At 43.6% G+C, this 16,925-nt stretch overlaps 1 protein-coding gene across 1 annotated transcript; it reads left to right on the plus strand.

Moving 5' to 3' along the window:
- The first annotated feature begins 8,397 nt into the window (after nt 1–8,397).
- Nucleotides 8,398–13,043, plus strand: LOC123445318 (RNA polymerase II subunit 5-mediating protein homolog). The gene is made up of 11 exons (XM_045122281.1): nt 8,398–8,835; nt 8,932–8,991; nt 9,101–9,268; nt 9,531–9,597; nt 10,078–10,358; nt 10,450–10,527; nt 10,646–10,682; nt 10,891–10,955; nt 12,223–12,267; nt 12,346–12,423; nt 12,510–13,043. Exons 1-11 carry the CDS (start codon nt 8,632–8,634, stop codon nt 12,573–12,575), a joined length of 1,149 nt encoding a protein of 382 aa, XP_044978216.1. The 5' UTR covers nt 8,398–8,631; the 3' UTR covers nt 12,576–13,043.
- Nucleotides 13,044–16,925: the final 3,882 nt, after the last annotated feature.

The raw sequence follows: 16,925 nt of genomic DNA on the forward strand, positions 1-16,925 counted from the left end.
AACGTTCGGAGGATTTTCACCATAATAATGAAGTTCGTAGACTTCTTCAAGTCTTCCATAATACTCGACACCTCCCTCGCCTATAGCAGAGACACTAGAATTGTTTGTTTTTCGATCGGGCATTGAAAGCTCTTTGCTAGCAGTACAAAAGCGATACCCGTTGATGTCGTACTTCTGAAATGTACGGACCTTAAAGTCAAAACCATTAGCTATTTGTCTCAATTCATCGTCGACTTGCTCATCTGAATTAGCCTAGAAGTTAAGAAAAGATAGAGTTTGGTGTGTTACTCATGAGTAATAGCAACAAAGGAAATCACTTATTATATATAAGGGAGGTACCTTTTTTTGAACCAAGAGATGAAACTGGGATAGCCGCCTCCTGTCTTTTCAAGAAGTTCATACTCGAGAATGGATTCTTTTTCGATTGCAACACCATTCGCGAATTGTTCGACGTATCGATTGTATCAATTAATAATAGTTGTTAGACACAAAACTTGTTAAAAGTTTCTAAACAATGTACATAGCACTTACTCGATGAATTGCCGAACTTCTGTTAAATTGTTCAATATATACATCGTTAGTGTGCGCCACTCCTCAACGCACAACAACTTTGGTTTTCCCACACCAGAAGGTGCGAGCTTCCCTTTGAAAAGGCTGAGATTGGATTCACGTCGTTTGGGGTCGCCCAGATTGTACCGAGGCTTTGGATTATGCAAGCTGTGCATAGTGGCATCATAGTGTGCTGTTACGAAGTTTGCCGCCTCCTCGGTAATGAACGCCTCAGCCATCGATGCTTCAATTCTACGTTTATTTTTACATTTTCCTCGAAGTGTCTTCTGCATTCTTTCTGTTGCGTAGCACCAACGATTTTGCACAGGGCCACCCAATCTTGCCTCGGTTGGGAGATGCAAAATCATGTGTTGCATGGGATTAAAGAAGCCCGATAGAAAAATCTTCTCTAACTTGCAGAGCAACTCAGGCGCCAACTCTTTCATGTCATCTATCAAGGCACGCGACAACTCTTTAGCACAAAGAACACGGAAGAAATAGCTCAACTCGGCCAATACTAGCCATTCAGCCTCGGGGATATAGCCACGCAACATCACCGACATTATCCGCTCAAGCCATATGTGCCAATCATGACTCTTGAGCCCAAAATTTTTCATTTTTTCAGTGCTCGCTCCCCTCGCTAGATTCGCAGCATACCCATCGGGGAACAACAACTTTTTTTGCACCCACAAGAGGATTTCCCTTATTGCTCCCTTCTCAAGATTGTACCAGGCAGGTGGTTTGGACCAATTTTTTCTTCCTTTCGGTTCTCGCATGTTTAGTGATGGCCTATCACACATAGTCTCCTGGTCAACTCTAGCCTTTGTATTATCTTTGCCCTTATCAGTGCCAAAAAATGTGCCAAGAAGGGCCTCGGCGATATTCTTTTCAGTGTGCATCATGTCAATGTTGTGTGGAAGTAAGAGGTCTTCGAAGTAGGGGAGATCCCAGATGCATGGCTTGTGGGTCCAGGTGTGTTCCTCATTATAACCCAAGAAATACCCTGGACGGTTTGGATGAGGCTCCATAGATTTTAACTGTTCATTAATTTGTGCCCCCGTCAACGCAGGTGGTGCTGAGTGTTTGACAACTTTACCTTTCATGAAATTCTTCTTGTCTTTTCTGAATGGATGGTCCATAGGCAAGAGCTGTCTATGCAAGTCAAAGCAGGAATACTTCCCACCCGCCGGCAACCAATGAAACTTAAGAGTTGCCTTGCATTGTGGGCATGGGAACCTTCCATGCACACACCAGGCAACGAAAAGCGCAAATGCTGGCAGATCATGCAACGAGTATTGGTACCAAACATACATTTGAAAGTTCTCTTTCTTAGCTGCGTCGTATGTGTTGACCCCATTCACCCAAGCTTCTTTCAAGTCATCCACCAGCGGTTGCATGTACACACTCATATTCTTCCCCGGGTAGTTTGGCCCTGGAACTATCAACGTCAGAAATATGTGCTTTCTTTGCATAATGGATGATGGTGGAAGATTGAGGGGAATGACAAATACAGGCCAGCAACTATATTGGGTAGCCGTCATACCAAAAGATTGAACCCATCGAGGCTGATGGCGATTCGACAATTCCTTGGTTCTTTAGCTTTTTCCTTATGTATACTATCGAATGCCTTCCATGCGTCACCATCTGAAGGGTGTACCAACATCGGAACTCCGTGTTCATCTAATTCTTTCCTAATTCCATGTTTGTGCCATGTCATCTGTTTTGCTGTTTCTTCGAGCATTTAAAGTCGTTGAAGTCTTGGTAGGATTGGCAGATACCGTAGGACACTCACGGGGATTTTGCTCTGCTTCTTCTCACCTTCACCGTTTTCTACCTCAACATATCTGGAGGACTTGCAAAATGGACAATATGTTTCGTCCGCATACTCTTTCCTAAATAAGGCACATCCCTTCTCACAAGCATGTATCTGCTCATACGGCATCTTGAGTGCACTAAGGATTTTGTCTGACTCATATAGGTTTGAAGGCATAATATGACCTTCTGGTAGAGAGCGCCCAAATAGGGTCATCACTGAGTCAAACAGGTCTCTTCCAATGTTGAACTGGGCTTTTAGAGCCATTACTTGCGCGATGGCATCTAGCTGAGAAATCTTAGTGTGCTCGTGAAGAGGACGTTTTGAAGACTCCAACATGGCATAGAAGGCTTTCGCGGATTCCTCCATCTCTTCGTCCTTGTTCCAAGCATCATCAAAGTCATTCACCATGTCTTCAATCCATGTACCATAATCATCGGTGCGCCGACGCAACACCTCGTCTTTGTTACATTGGGCCGACTCACCATGAAATGTCCACAAGGTATAGCCGGGAGTAAAACCACACATCTGCAGGTGTTTACCCATTACATCCTTTATCTGTCGCGAATAATTCTTGCACTTAGTGCAGGGGCACCATGTGTTTTGGCTGGCCTTTAGAAAACACCGTTTCCACGAATTCATAGGTTTTGCTCAACCATTCATCGGTCATATCTCTCTGACTATGGTGACCGGTGTACATCCATTCACGATCAGTCATTCTGGCAAGCTAGCTACATAGTATCCACATATAAAACAATATAAATTATCAATTCATCAAGTATGTTAAATTAATTATGGCCATTTTTTAATCATGGTTAATACATTGGGATGCACGGCATGCACACCTACCAGCTACTAGGTAAAGATGGGTCCTAATCCCACCCGAGTATGTGTAGATTGGGTCATTTCCCCATGCTCTGATCCCGATCCAATGCAAAATTTCGGCAGCACCTCCCCGCTGTTCTCCTGATACACGTCCCGACAACTAACAACAAGGAGGAGCTGTCGAAACTCTGCATGGGATCCGGAGCAAAGCGTGGGAAACGACCCAATCTACACATACCCGGGCTGTCCATGGATAACGTTGGACAATTCGAAAGAATCACCGTTATAAATATGCAAATGCATGCATATTTATGACAGGAACCCTTTCGAACGGGAGACGCATATTGGTTACGCAACACCTTTGCATTTTAATACTAAAGGTACCTAGCTAGATAGTGTCATCAACACGAAGGCCGGAACAGAGCAAAATAAAGGGGGTGGAGGAGGAGTTAACAAATGTGCTCACTTTCGAATGCAGGGGAGGTCGTCGAAAACCAATCCCTCGCGGAGAAGCTACTGCACATTTAAATGCACTCAATCAACACAAATACGCACTCGCGGTAATTAACCTAACTAATACTAACATCTATTATTAATAATTTATTATTCAAGTTTTGTTACTCTTCTCTTCTTCTATTTCTTTTCTTCTTATTATTTTCTTTCTATTGCTAACAGCTAGCTAACTAATACTAACAGCTAGCTGACTAATACTAACAGCTAGCTAACTAATACTTACATGTACTAACATCTATTGCTAACTAAATCTAACTAAAAATCTACCACTAAGTAATTGCTAACTAAATTTAACTAAAAATCCACTACTAACAGATCTAACTAAGGCCTCCTTTGATTTGAAGGATTTTTCATAGGAAAAACGCAGGAATGCAAATTCCATAGGATCTAACTAAGGCCTCCATTTCAAACGTTTCATTTGTTTCATATTCATGTACTTTTCCTCTGTTTTTCAATCCTCAGTTTTTCACATGCATCTTCTATTCTTAAATAGTTGCAACCCACAAAGCATTTTTCCTAAGCATGCAATGCTTCCACACCAACAAACCATGCATGTATGCCACATAATTAATCTACAATCCCACTAAATATATTTTCTATGCATGCAACCCTTTTCTATTCTTAAATAGTTGCAACCCACAAAGTATTTTCCTAAGCATGCAACGACTTCCACACCAACAAAACATGTATTTTCCTAAGCATGCAACGACTGCCAAATTACTAGTTCCGATAGTTTTCCTACATTTTTTCTATTCCCATGTTTTTGCGATCCTGTAAATCTCTTCTTTTTTTTCTCTATCTTCATCACCATAATCACCTAACATAGAAAAAATAAACTAAAAAAGAAAAAAAAAGGGGGAGGAGGAGCTCACCGGCGAGTCGGGGCGGGGCGGGCGCGGGGCAGAGGCGGGTAGGGGCGGGCGCGGGGCAGAGGCGAGTAGGGGCGGCGCGGGCGGCGCCGGCGAGTACGGGCGGGCGCGAGGCGGCGCGGGGGGCGATGCCTCGGGGCGGGGCGATGGCGGGGCTGGCGCGGGGCGGCGCGGGGCGGCGCGGGGGCCGATGCCTCGGAGCGGGGCGATGGCGGGGCTGGCGCGGGGCGGCGCCGATGAGTAGGGGCGGCGCGGGGCGGCGCAGGGCGAGTAGGGTCGACGACGGCGGCGGGTCGGGAGAGCAGGGTGGGAGAGGTGAGAGAGAAGAGGGGTTAGGTCGTGGCATGGGGGGATAACCACCCGACTATGCCGTCAGCTGGCTGTCGGCAAAGACAGCCGTTAGGCTTTGCCGTCAGCTGGTTGTAGGCATAGACGGCTACCGTTAAGCCGTGGTCGAACGTGGGACCGAGAACCTCCCTATGCCGTTAGCCGCCCTTTGCCGTCAGTCTTTTGCTCCTTTGCCATCAGCTGGCTGACGGCTTAGATAGAGCGGACGACATAGAGTTTCTATGCCGTCAGCATTATTTTCGGTGAGGGTAAAGCCTCTATGCTGTCAGCCCCGTGAAAATGCTGACGGCAAAGCCAAAAGCTGTTGGCAAATTAGGTTTTTCCAGTAGTGTATGATTAAGAGGGCCAAAGATAAGGATCTAATTGGGGGGCTCATCCCGCATCTAGTGGATGGGGGAGTCTCTATACTGCAATATGCCGATGACACCATTTTGTTTGTGGAACATGATCTAGTCAAAGCTAGGAATTTGAAGCTCATACTTTGCTTGTTTGAGCAGCTATTTGGGCTGAAAACTAACTTTAATAAAAGTGAGGTGTTCTGTTTTGGTAGAGCCAAAAATGAACAACACACTTATAATCAATTGTTAGGTTGTGAAACTGGGAATTTGCCCTTTACGTATTTAGGAATCCCTATTCATCATCGAAGATTATCAAAAAAGGAATGGAAATGCATTGAGGATCGGTTTGAAAAAAAGCTGAGTTGCTGGAAAGGCAAGCTTCTTTCTTATGGAGGACGGCTAGTGCTGATTAATTCAGTATTAACGAGTATGCCCATGTTTCTCCTATCCTTCTTCGAAGTTCCCGTTGGGGTACGGAAAAGACTGGATTTTTATCGATCCCGTTTCTTTTGGCAAAGTGATGAGCTTAAGACCAAGTATAGGCTTACTAGATGGGATATTATCTGCAGACCCAAGGATCAAGGAGGTTTAGGAATTGAAAATTTAGAGATCAAAAATAGATGTCTACTCAGCAGATGGTTGTTTCGACTATCTTCGGAAACAGATGGTATGTGGGGACAAATTTTGAAGAACAAGTACTTACAGAACAAATCCTTATCGCAGGTAACAGCTCATCCAACGGACTCTCCTTTCCGGAGGGGGTTGATGAGGACTAAAAATGCTTTCTTCCGTAGAACTAGGTTCATCATAGGTAATGGTGAATCCACTAGCTTCTGGGAAGATACTTGGTTAGGGGAGATGCCTCTAGCATTTCAATATCCGCAGCTGTACCATATTGCACAACGGCGACAGGCATCCGTTGCGTCAATACTTAGCGAGATTCCTCTTAATATTCAATTTCGCGGATCTCTTATTGGAAATAGATGGATTAGTTGGTTGCATCTTGTGAGAAGGTTGATGGATGTTAACCTTTCTCACAATCCTGACCGTGTATATTGGAAGTTGACTAGCAATGGAATATTCACGGTTCAATCTATGTATATGAATCTCATCGATTCCGCACCTATTCCAAAATCGGCTCATATTTGGAAGGTCAAAGTCCCACTTAGAATCAAAGTCTTTATGTGGTTTGTTCATGAAGGGGTAATTCTAACGAAGGATAATCTTGCCAAGCGGAATTGGAATGGTAATTCTAGATGCACTTTCTGTCCGGATAAAGAAACCATACAACACCTCTTTCTTCATTGTCCTATGGCTAAACTGGTTTGGCGCTCGCTACATATTGCTTTTAACATCACTCCTCCTAACATTATAACCACGCTATTCGGGATGTGGTTAAAAGAGGTTGATGTACATTTTGCTAAACTTATTCGCGTGGGGTCTTGTGCACTGTTGTGGGCAATATGGAATTGCAGGAATGACTTGGTGTTTAACAGACAACGCGATTTTCACTTCTTGGAGGTTATTCACAGGGCTACCGCACTGATCCGCACTTGGTCATCACTCACTCCTGTGGATGCCAGGGAGCTTATGGTTACTGGGTGTGTCCGATGGGAGATGGTAGCACAGGGTATCTTCAACCGGTTTGGATGGCGTCATGTTAATAGGATATGTGTTTAGTCATCTATATTTCTACCATCTCCGACTTGGGCATGAGTGATTCCTTGTATCGGTGATTTTCTCTTTGCTTCAGACTTATTGTACTCGATGGAGACTTATTTTGGTTTATAATATATGGCCATATGCATCTGTCGATGCAGAGACCGGGGCTCAGCCTCCTTTTCTAAAAAAAAGATCATGCAGAAAAGCCAAGCCAAAGATGAGGACAAACTGAAAGAGATCAAGAAGATCTAGGTAATTTGTGAGTTTCAAAGTGCTCCATTATTTCACCTTGCTCCATCTTCAATGTCTTTCACCACAGAGTGACCAATGCAAGGGCTACCTTGCAAGCCAAAGTGACAATAGTAGAGGGATATGTAATATCAAACACCACAGCCGACCCTCCTAAGAACAGACTCGTATGATCACGGGAAACAACTACAGCCGATCCACATCCAACATATTAAGAAACAACACCATCAATGTTGAGCTTGAAAAAATCCACTACAGGAGGAACCCAAGTTGCCTAGAGAATTCTTGCCACTGTTAATCCCAATGCTTGACAACGTGGCTCACTTGCCAAAGACAAGTCATCCATGAAGCTTTTGATGAATACCTGTGTTCGCAAGGGAGGTTGAAATTTGAGGGCAACTAATCAATGGGCGCTCTTTGCAATGAGTAGCTCCTTTGCGCGGAAGTCTCCTAGCAGGCCACATGACACGCCCCAGCGCCGTCATGTGTCGTGTGTTGGGCGCACCCCCGAGAGCACTTTTTTTTCGTTTTCTGCATGTGTATTGAGGGTTTTGGTTTTTTCCTCGTTTTTCCTAGGTTTTGATGGATTTTGATTTGTGAAGCAGAACTCGGATTCTAAAAAAAGCACATTTTTTTGCTTCCATGAGATGCATAACCCGTGATTCTGCCATACTTTCACGAGAAACACAACTCGTAAAAGGAAAAAAACACAATTGTGTTTCCTAGAAAAATAAGAAAAAAACACAACATGTGTTTCCGCGCCTTCTTTCGGTATTTGTTTTTTTGGTTGCCCTATTTTCGTTTTTCGGTCTTTTGCTTTTTGGATTTTTCAAGTTTTTTTTAAGTTTGTTGAAATCTATTAGCATGAGATCTAGTTTTAAAGATCTCGATGCATCTAATGGTGACAACGGTTTTGCATTTGTATACACGGTTCAAAAGATAAAATATTTTAAATAAAAGAATTTATTGGGAAAAAAACTCATGCAGTGCGCCTGTTATCAGTACAAGAGAAGATGAGGAGTGACCTTTGCAAGGGCTATGATCTCGTTGAAATTTGGATCTTCTTGAGCAAACTACTTTTATTTTGAGCGCTTCTAAGAAAACCAGATAGCTCACAAGGTAATCATACGTGACATGTCCCCTACTCTTTTTTTTTTTTGAGACAAAGATATGTTCCCCTACTCTTTTTTTGGTCGGGCCACTGGAGGCCCGACCCAAAAACTAAAGGCCACTGGAGGGCCGACCCAGAAACTAAAGGCCACTGGAGGCGGCTGTCACCGAAGACCCATCGGGACGACCAGTGGGTCAGTGGGTCGCCGCCGCCGCCGCCGCCGCAGGCCTCCGCTTTCTCGCCGGAACACCCAACTCCCAGCCTCATCTTCCGCCTTCATCGGCGCAGACACAGGGGTCAGGCTTGGTTGGGAGGATTGGGCGGGGAGCAGAGCAGAACGCGACAGCGGCAGCGATGGCAACGGCGAGGAAGGGGACGGCGACGCCGCTGGCCTCCGCGTTCTCGCCGGAGGAGACGAGGAGGGCCGTGTCCCGCGTGTCCCAGGCCATCGCCGACCGCCGCGCCGACCTCGCGCGCGTCCAGGGCTTCTTCGCCGACAACGCCGCCCTCGTCAACCTCGTCCAGCGCCTCCCCGACGAGCTCTCCCACCAAATCATGGTCTCTCACTCATCCCTACCTCCTACCATCATCCTATTTAGCAGCATAGCTACCTGCCTCGAGCCAATTTAGTGATCCCTTGGTCTGGTTTCGCAGGTCCCCTTTGGCGGCGCCGCCTTTTTCCCGGGGAGCTTGATCCACACCAACGAGCTCCTGGTATGACATTCTGCAGATTCTTTGGCATTGGAGCTTCTACCTATCTGCTTGGATTGCTGCCTGCCACTGTAACATGGGTGCTCGCGATTTTGTTTGTGTTGTGCCTTAGGTGCTTCTAGGGGATGGCTACTACGCGGATAGGTCGGCGAAGCAGACGACTGAGATACTGCACAGGAGGGGGATGGAGCTGGAGGCTCAAATGGAGGCCATCAAGGCAACCATCTCCGACCTCGAGGCCGAGGCCAAGTTCTTCGAGTCCACAGCAGCCGAGGCTTCGGTAAGGCTCTTGTGTCTTGTGATATCTCCAGGCATGGTGTGTTCCTATGCTCTTGTGAAATCTTCAGACATGGTGCATTCATATGCTAGTGTTCAGCTAAGTAAGAGGTTACTGTAGTAGCAATTTGGTTGAGGTCACTGGTAAGGGGAAAAGGAAATTGATAGTGAATTACTGTAGACTTATGCTGACATATGGACTCTGCAGTTGTGCTACTGTGCAAAATTACTTCTAACTGGATGTTTAATTATATTGATGCCTGCAGGAGGGTCTTGTTGAAATAAGGGAAGAATATGATGAAGAAGACACAGAAATAGTTTCATCAAAAACAGGTAATCATTTGGAGCTTTCGTTTATTTAGCTACTGATATTCTGCATCCTTCTTATCTTCAGAATGTATTGGCTCTTTCTGTTATCTTAGTATGGTGAACTGTAATATTGTTGTTGTAGTTGTACTGGCATGCTATCCCACTTGTGAGTCCTTGGGGTTCATATTCAAATTTTCCCTATCCAAATTTGCTTTTATTGACATGTTAGACTTCTTGATTATTCCTCAATTGGCAAGGTCTAGAGTAATCTTGCAGCAAGTAGACCTATTGATATCTCATTCTACAATTGTATGTTGTTTGGCTGAGCATTATATCTTTTTCTTAGTATATTTAATGTTGTAGACATTATATCAAGGCTATCTTATTGTGTTGAGATGATTGCTGCCTTGAAATGAAGCAGTGGCAAAACTTTAGCACTTACATTTGTTGGCAATTGACAACTTCTGCTTCAGCATGACTAGTTTTTCTACTTCTCTTTTCCAGAGGCTTCAAGTTCTTCTGGGGGCATATCAGATGAGGAACATGCTCGGATGATGGCTAGGTTTGATGAGCTTGAAATGTTAGAAAAGGAAGCTGGAAGTAGTTCCGAAGATGAAGGCAACGATGACGACGACGATGATGATGAAGATGAGGATGCTGGATCAAGTGAGGATGGCGAGGAAAATGGGGACACGTTAAGTTATGGCAATGAGCATGGCAATGTTAGTTTTGGTGCCTCAGTTTCTGGAAGTTGTGGTAATGACCAGAGTCAAGGAAATGCCCAGGTATCTTTGTGTTTGTCTAGCTGACGTGACATCATTTTGGTGTAATCTTAATTTGACCAATGTGTTTATATTTTGTTGTTCAAACTAATAGCTGAAGAGTGCACTAAAGAAGCTAGGAGAAAAGAAAGCATTGCAAGGTTCTTCTCTTGCACCATCAGGCAGTACCTCTGTAAGTTCATTATTCCTTTTTCAACACCTTCTACTTTGTGCCTGAATGAATGGCTAGCAGTCACAATTGTTTATCTTAGCTTCTGTAACAGTCACAATGTGTTTCATCTAATGTGCAGATAACAAACTCTGAAATTCAGGCTTCACTTAGAAAAGGTTAGTCATGATACTGGCATGTGGGACACCATACTCATGATGTGTACATGATATTTTGAATACCTAGTAATACACCTAATTGTTTTGCTGATCTTCATTGTCATCTTGTTTGTGTAAGAGTTGGGACTCCTATTTTCACCAACGTGTTTGCTTGAAGTTCTTAAATTACCCTGCTTGTATGCCTTTGACCTAAATTTCCTACTCGCAGCTGTTTCTTTTAAAGATGAGAACGGGCAAATAGTTTGTTCATCAAGGTACTCTTCAGGACCCAAGGTATGTATTGGAAGGGATTTGTTGGAAGTAATGTGCCCCCGCCCCCTCGACTTGTCTCACATTTTCTGAAATTTACTGGGCCATGGCCCATTTATTCCAACATTACTTTCATCATTCCTTGCCTGTGTAATTTTTTTCATATTTTTTGGTGGCTGTTCTTCTATAGAAACATTATGAGGCAACATGGATGTGAGTACTAGTTCTCCTCAGTTCTCACAAAATTTGTCAGTCTTTTTGGTCACTGATGTCTAAAGCACTTTTAATATTATGAAACCAGTCTGCATATGTCATATGTAAACATGACTGTCTGGCTGCACTTTAGATCTTCGCACACGGTTAACTTCTTAGTCTATTTGTTAACATAAACTTTGTGCTAACCTAGCCTTGTGTTTGCCCTTTTACCTTAGGCTAGTAGAGGTGTAGAACTATTTCACTCTCCTTTCGCGAGTACATAATATTTTGGATATTGGCACGGTCTCAAACATGCAACTTTGACTATTCCTTGTATACATATTTGAGCACATGATAATTTAGTAGATATTCTTATAAAATATTTAATGAAGTTTGACTGTGCTTTCTAGAAGTTCATAATTTTGTGAACAGAGGTAGTTGTTCTCTCTGAAGTAAAATCATCAGGCACCATTCTGGAGACCTAGGGATGCAGTTTATCTAATGTTTCATTTGTAGCGTTCTACTCCCTCTGTTCCTAAATATAAGTCTTTCTAGAGATTTCACTATTGACTATATACGGAGCAAAATGAGAGAACCTATACTCTAAAAGGCGTCTATATACATCCGAATGTAGTCTTGATAGTGAAATCTCTAAAAGACTTATACTCCCTCCGTCCAAGTGTGTTGGGCGCATAAGGAAATCCAGGAAATCCAAAAGTATTAGACGTGATACAATTAAACTCTGCCTCGTTTTCATCATTAGGTTGGTACGGCCACCTCTCTTTTCCTCGTTTGCCTCATCAAGAAAATCGTTCGCTGGCAAGACCCAATGCATGCAGAGAAGACGAACGCTGATTAGAAAAGAAAGTGCAGCCGAAACGGCCATGCATTAATGACGGGATTTATTCCCTAATTCTGTTTCGTTTTCGAGGAAAAGTCTTGCGGACGGTCGTCCAATCCTCTTTTGCCTAAATCGTAGAGCTCCTCATTACGCGCCCAATACACCTGGACGGAGGGAGTACTTAGGAACGGAGGGAGTATTTATTTTTATGTATTTACTATTCATAGTAATGACTATGAGTTATTTGCTTGGCAGGTTTCTTCATCTCGGGATCGGAAGATACTACCAGGTGGACAGAAGGTCATTTGCTCGTACTCTGATGTATACTGACATAGACCTTCTTGAGTTGCATTTCACCCTGTTTATGTCATCCGCCAGGCTTTCACGGGATCTATCGTTGAACACGACGACGGTCTCTCAGCGATCGAACAACCAAGGAGTAATGATAGTGAGAAAGTAAGCTCCATCATTTGAATCTTTCCATTGGCACTGTGTGGTGCGCATCTGTATTTATCTGATCTCGTAAACTCTTTGCCTGGTAGGCTGCTAGCTCTGCTTCTTCTTCAAGGCCCATGTCCAGATTCAGGATGCAGAAGGGAGGGCGTTGAGTATGTCTCGTCGTCGACAATAGGATTACAGAGACTCACACATGCATGGACAACAAGTACTGTGAGAGACGCCATGCTTCATCAGGATGACGCGCCGCATTTTGGAGGGTCAATGCGCTGGGAATGACAAAAGGTGTTGACATTCTGAATGTATGGCAATATCACCTCAAACTTTGATCCCGGGTCCTTTGCCGTTGCCTGTATGGTGGAGTGGTTTTGATGCGTGTCTACAGTTTGTGCGCGTGATATGCTTGGAAATGGGGAAAAAATTGCGGTTAATCGTTTGGTTAATATGGAGCTAATTAAGCATATGTTTAGAGGTAGGGAATGAATCAAATGACTCGTTTGATTCATTGTAATCACAGAGCCAGGAGGGGTTTGCTTGACCAGCTAGCTAATGTTTCTTAGACATTGTATTCATGACATGGCCAGGAGGGGTTTGCTTGATCAGCTAGCTAATGTTTCTTACACATTGTGTTCATGACATGGTCAGTGACCAAGTCTTCAGTCCTATGTCAAGCCAAAAGTAGCATGCCTCTGGGGATGGGATAGTGCTGGTGGGGCTGTTAGGGTTCCGGTAGCCGCCGCCGCCGCCGCACGTTAGGCTGGTGTGGCAACGGGAGGATGAGGATGAAGATGAAGGGGAGAGAAGAGGTGTGACATAACTGGAGGATGAAGATGATGGGGGAGAAGAGGAGGGCGTGAGCGGAATCAACTGACGCCCAAAAAACAAAGAAAAACAGGTGATCGACACATAGTTGCTCCGTTTGTTTCTCTTGAACAAAGGAAAAAAAATATCCCCTTTTCTTTCCTATGCCTATGGGATTTTTTCTGGGGAGATTTTGCTACAGTAGTAGGCATCTGCACCTTTTTTTTTTCAGGGGAGCAGGGGGCGCCAGGCCTCTATATCATATCACCCGTACCGAGTCCTAATTGGAATCGTCAAGGCGGTCCGGCCCAGTAGCGAAATCCCAGCCATTTAAGGAAGAAGATTCTCAAAAAAAGAAAAGATAGAAGGCAGAAACCACAATAATATTAAAATATTTTATTTATATCTAAATAATTAGCCACACTAATCTATTTTTCTTAGAGCATCTTTAATATACGCGCCAAACTTCATGCGGGTAAACACCGTTGTTTTCGCGTACGACACGTTCCAGCCGATACACCAAACTGCGACGCGCTAAAATAAATTGCTCGCGGGAAAGGGGTAGCCCGCGCGTCGGCCAGAGCGCTTTATAAATCCCGTGTCGCACCCATGCTGTCCAACCGCTCATTCCCTCCCGCGCTCCACCGACGTCACCCCACGCTTCTTATTCTTCGAGCGCCTCGTCGTCGTCGCGCCCCGTCATGCGTCGCGCCCCGTCATGCCTCTGGAGCAGCTCGGGCTTTCGCGGTGTCCGCCACCGTTCCTCCGGCATGTTCTACGCCAAGATCCGCTCCGGCGACACACGTCTCGGGCTTGCCACGTTCGAGACCGTCCATGAGGTCGTCAACGCGTACGACGTGGCGGCATGGCGCCTCCAACGTCCTCGAGAGCAGATGAATTCTCAGAACGTTTTCACGTGCTAGGACACGCGGGATGTCGCGTCTCCCCTGTGTGTGATCACCGAGCAGGACCGTCGCGCCAATGCAATCGGGAGCGCTACCTCTTGATCGCAGAGAGGGACGCGGAGGACGTCGTCGTCGAGTACGAGTTCTGGGCGAGTATGAGGATGGAGCGAGATGGGCAACGCCAGAAAAAAGCGTAGACACAAGGCTCTGGCGACTTCCCAGATTGAGAACCTAGATACGACCTAGGACTCGAACATGACCGGTGAGAGGACGATATGCTATCGTCGACGGACTACAGCAGCAAGGATGAGAAGTAGCCCAGGTGTACTTTATTTTATTAGTATGTTTTATGAAATTGAATTTGCTTGTTAGTTTGTATTTGAATTTTAATGTTTGTCAATAATAAACTAGTTAAATTTTTTAGTATTTACTTTTTTTATATGTTTGAACGTGTGCGTTATATATTTAGCACCATTGCTGGAACGAACGCAGCGGCACGCTTTTAGCAGCGCCGGCTAAAGCCAACACACGTCCGCGCGTCCTAAAAGGCAACCATGGCTGCCTCATCATGCAACATGCATATAAAAGTCTCACCTGGATAAGCAATTATGCATGTGAAGAAACTAACTTTTTTGCTGGTGAAAAAAACTAACCTTTTTTGACATCATGTGAAAAAACTAAGGGCTCCTTTGATACAAAGGAATTTCATTGGATTTTTGAAGGATTTGGATCCTTAGGATTTTTTCCTACGATGGTCGTTTGATTCGTAGGATTGAAATCCTTTGGAATTTTTCCATATGATTCGTTTGTACTACATTTTGGAGAAAAATTTCCATCCACTCAAACACACTTCCAAATCCTGTAGTGTAGAAAAGGACATGCCACTTTATTCCTACGTTTTTCCTATTCCTGCATTTTGAGAATTCTACGAATCAATGAGGCCCTAACTTCATGGTGCGAACGTGCACGTTTTTCTATAATGCTGCTTACATTCAATTTTTTTTACAACTATAGCATAATCAAACACAATAAATCCTATTGTGTATTTTCAGTTTAATTTTATATTATTATTTTAACTATTTAAGTTTCGTACAAGCAAATCTACTGAAATACATGACAATAACATTTCTGCAACAAATTTGTGGGGTATCATCTGGTATTTTCATTCAAGAATTCGACGGCAATGACTGCGGCTCCGTAGCACTGGTCCTTTGGGGGCAAATGCATGGAGGCTTCTCGGTTTGGGCATCTCGGTTGTGATCAACACGACCATACCAACTCTGATATGGAAGCCATGACGGCAATAGTGGCCGTTCAATGGTCCATGGACCCGATGTAATTTTTATTTTGCCGAAGGTGGTTTGTACTTCGGAGTGGTTGTGATCAAACACGTTCAAATAATTTTTATATAGATCTGATCATTTTTGCCAAGGAAAAACAATGTGCAAAGTATCATCTTGTATTTCGGTGTTCAGACCGCCAAGAGAAAACCTGGCATGATAAGAGTTAGAAACAAATACACCTCACAGTGGAAAAAGTAAAAATAGAAAAAAAAACATCATAACTTAACCGTTGTCTAACATAGTATAATCTCATATGCCCACAACTCCTACATACACCCATACCTGTGAGCACCTATGAGATACCGAGTCAGCATCACATCATGAGATTTATAAAGTCACGACAGGCATCTCGTAGTCGACGAGAATATCTTCTTCCACTGAGCAAACATCATCGGAAAAGCTGAAATAAATTCAGAAAAATGCAAGCACCATGACCTAAGGCATGATGGACTGGTCATGCTTTCATCACAAGTAATCTAACCATCTGAGCTACAATTAGTTCAACATAACATAACTTTTTAAATAGTCAATGCACAAGCGGATATTGTCGTTGGAGGCCGAGCTCCATGGAGCTCGATTTTGGAAAAATTAAATTTCAATAAATTTCATATTTTTTATGTTTTAAAAAATTCTAAAAAAACACAGATATACATGAAGGCATAACACACATGTGTGTAAATTTTCAGGGCAAAATACATTGGTATGAGGGCTGTGTGAAAAATACAAATCTGAGTTTTTTCCGCACACAATACTATTCATCCCACAGACCATGAATTTGTCTTTTTTGTATTAGTTGCATTTCAACAATTTTCATTCTGAAATTATACACACATACACATAAATCCTTGTTAACTTGTACAATTTATTTCAGTTTTTTTAAACAGTTTTTTTTTCTCAAAAAAGGCCTCCATGGACGCCGAGAGCCAAACGTCCGTTCTCATGCACAAGAGATTATAAAGTTGCACCACAGGTTCAGTTTAGTCCATAAATTCACACGACGGGGTCGAATTTGCCCAGATTCAGTTCGGTAAAGAAATTCTGGCGAAATGGCACGCGCCTGGTGCTGTCATTTTGCAAAAAAGAAAAAGAGCAATGCTGGCACTAATGACACATGATACTATTAATCCTTCCAGAACATGAATTTATTTTTTTGTATAGGTCGCATTTCAACGTTTTTCGTTCTAAAATTATACGCACATACACATAACATCCTTGTTTACTTGCACATTTTTTTAAAAATTTCTTTTGAAATCAAAACATTTGAAATTTGATTTTTTTAAGGCCTCCATGAAGGCCGAGAGCCAACGTCCGTTCTCATGCACAAGAGATTATAAAGTTGCACCACAGGTTCAGTTTCCTCCATAAATTCACACGGCGGGGTTGAATTTGTCCAAATTCAGTTCGATAATGAGATTCTGACGAAACGACACACGCCTGTGCTGTCATTTTGCAA

Source organism: Hordeum vulgare, chromosome 3H (assembly GCF_904849725.1).
Source record: "Hordeum vulgare subsp. vulgare chromosome 3H, MorexV3_pseudomolecules_assembly, whole genome shotgun sequence".
NCBI lineage: Eukaryota > Viridiplantae > Streptophyta > Magnoliopsida > Poales > Poaceae > Hordeum > Hordeum vulgare.

What these genes read in the sequence shown, in the direction of transcription:
- LOC123445318 (XM_045122281.1), top strand. Translation starts at nt 8,632, where the DNA reads ATGGCAACGGCGAGGAAGGGGACGGCGACGCCGCTGGCCTCCGCGTTC. An exon ending in AGCTCTCCCACCAAATCATG is followed by an intron (nt 8,836 to 8,931) that starts GTCTCTCACTCA and finishes CTGGTTTCGCAG; the next exon opens with GTCCCCTTTGGCGGCGCCGC. An exon ending in AGAGTCAAGGAAATGCCCAG is followed by an intron (nt 10,359 to 10,449) that starts GTATCTTTGTGT and finishes TCAAACTAATAG; the next exon opens with CTGAAGAGTGCACTAAAGAA.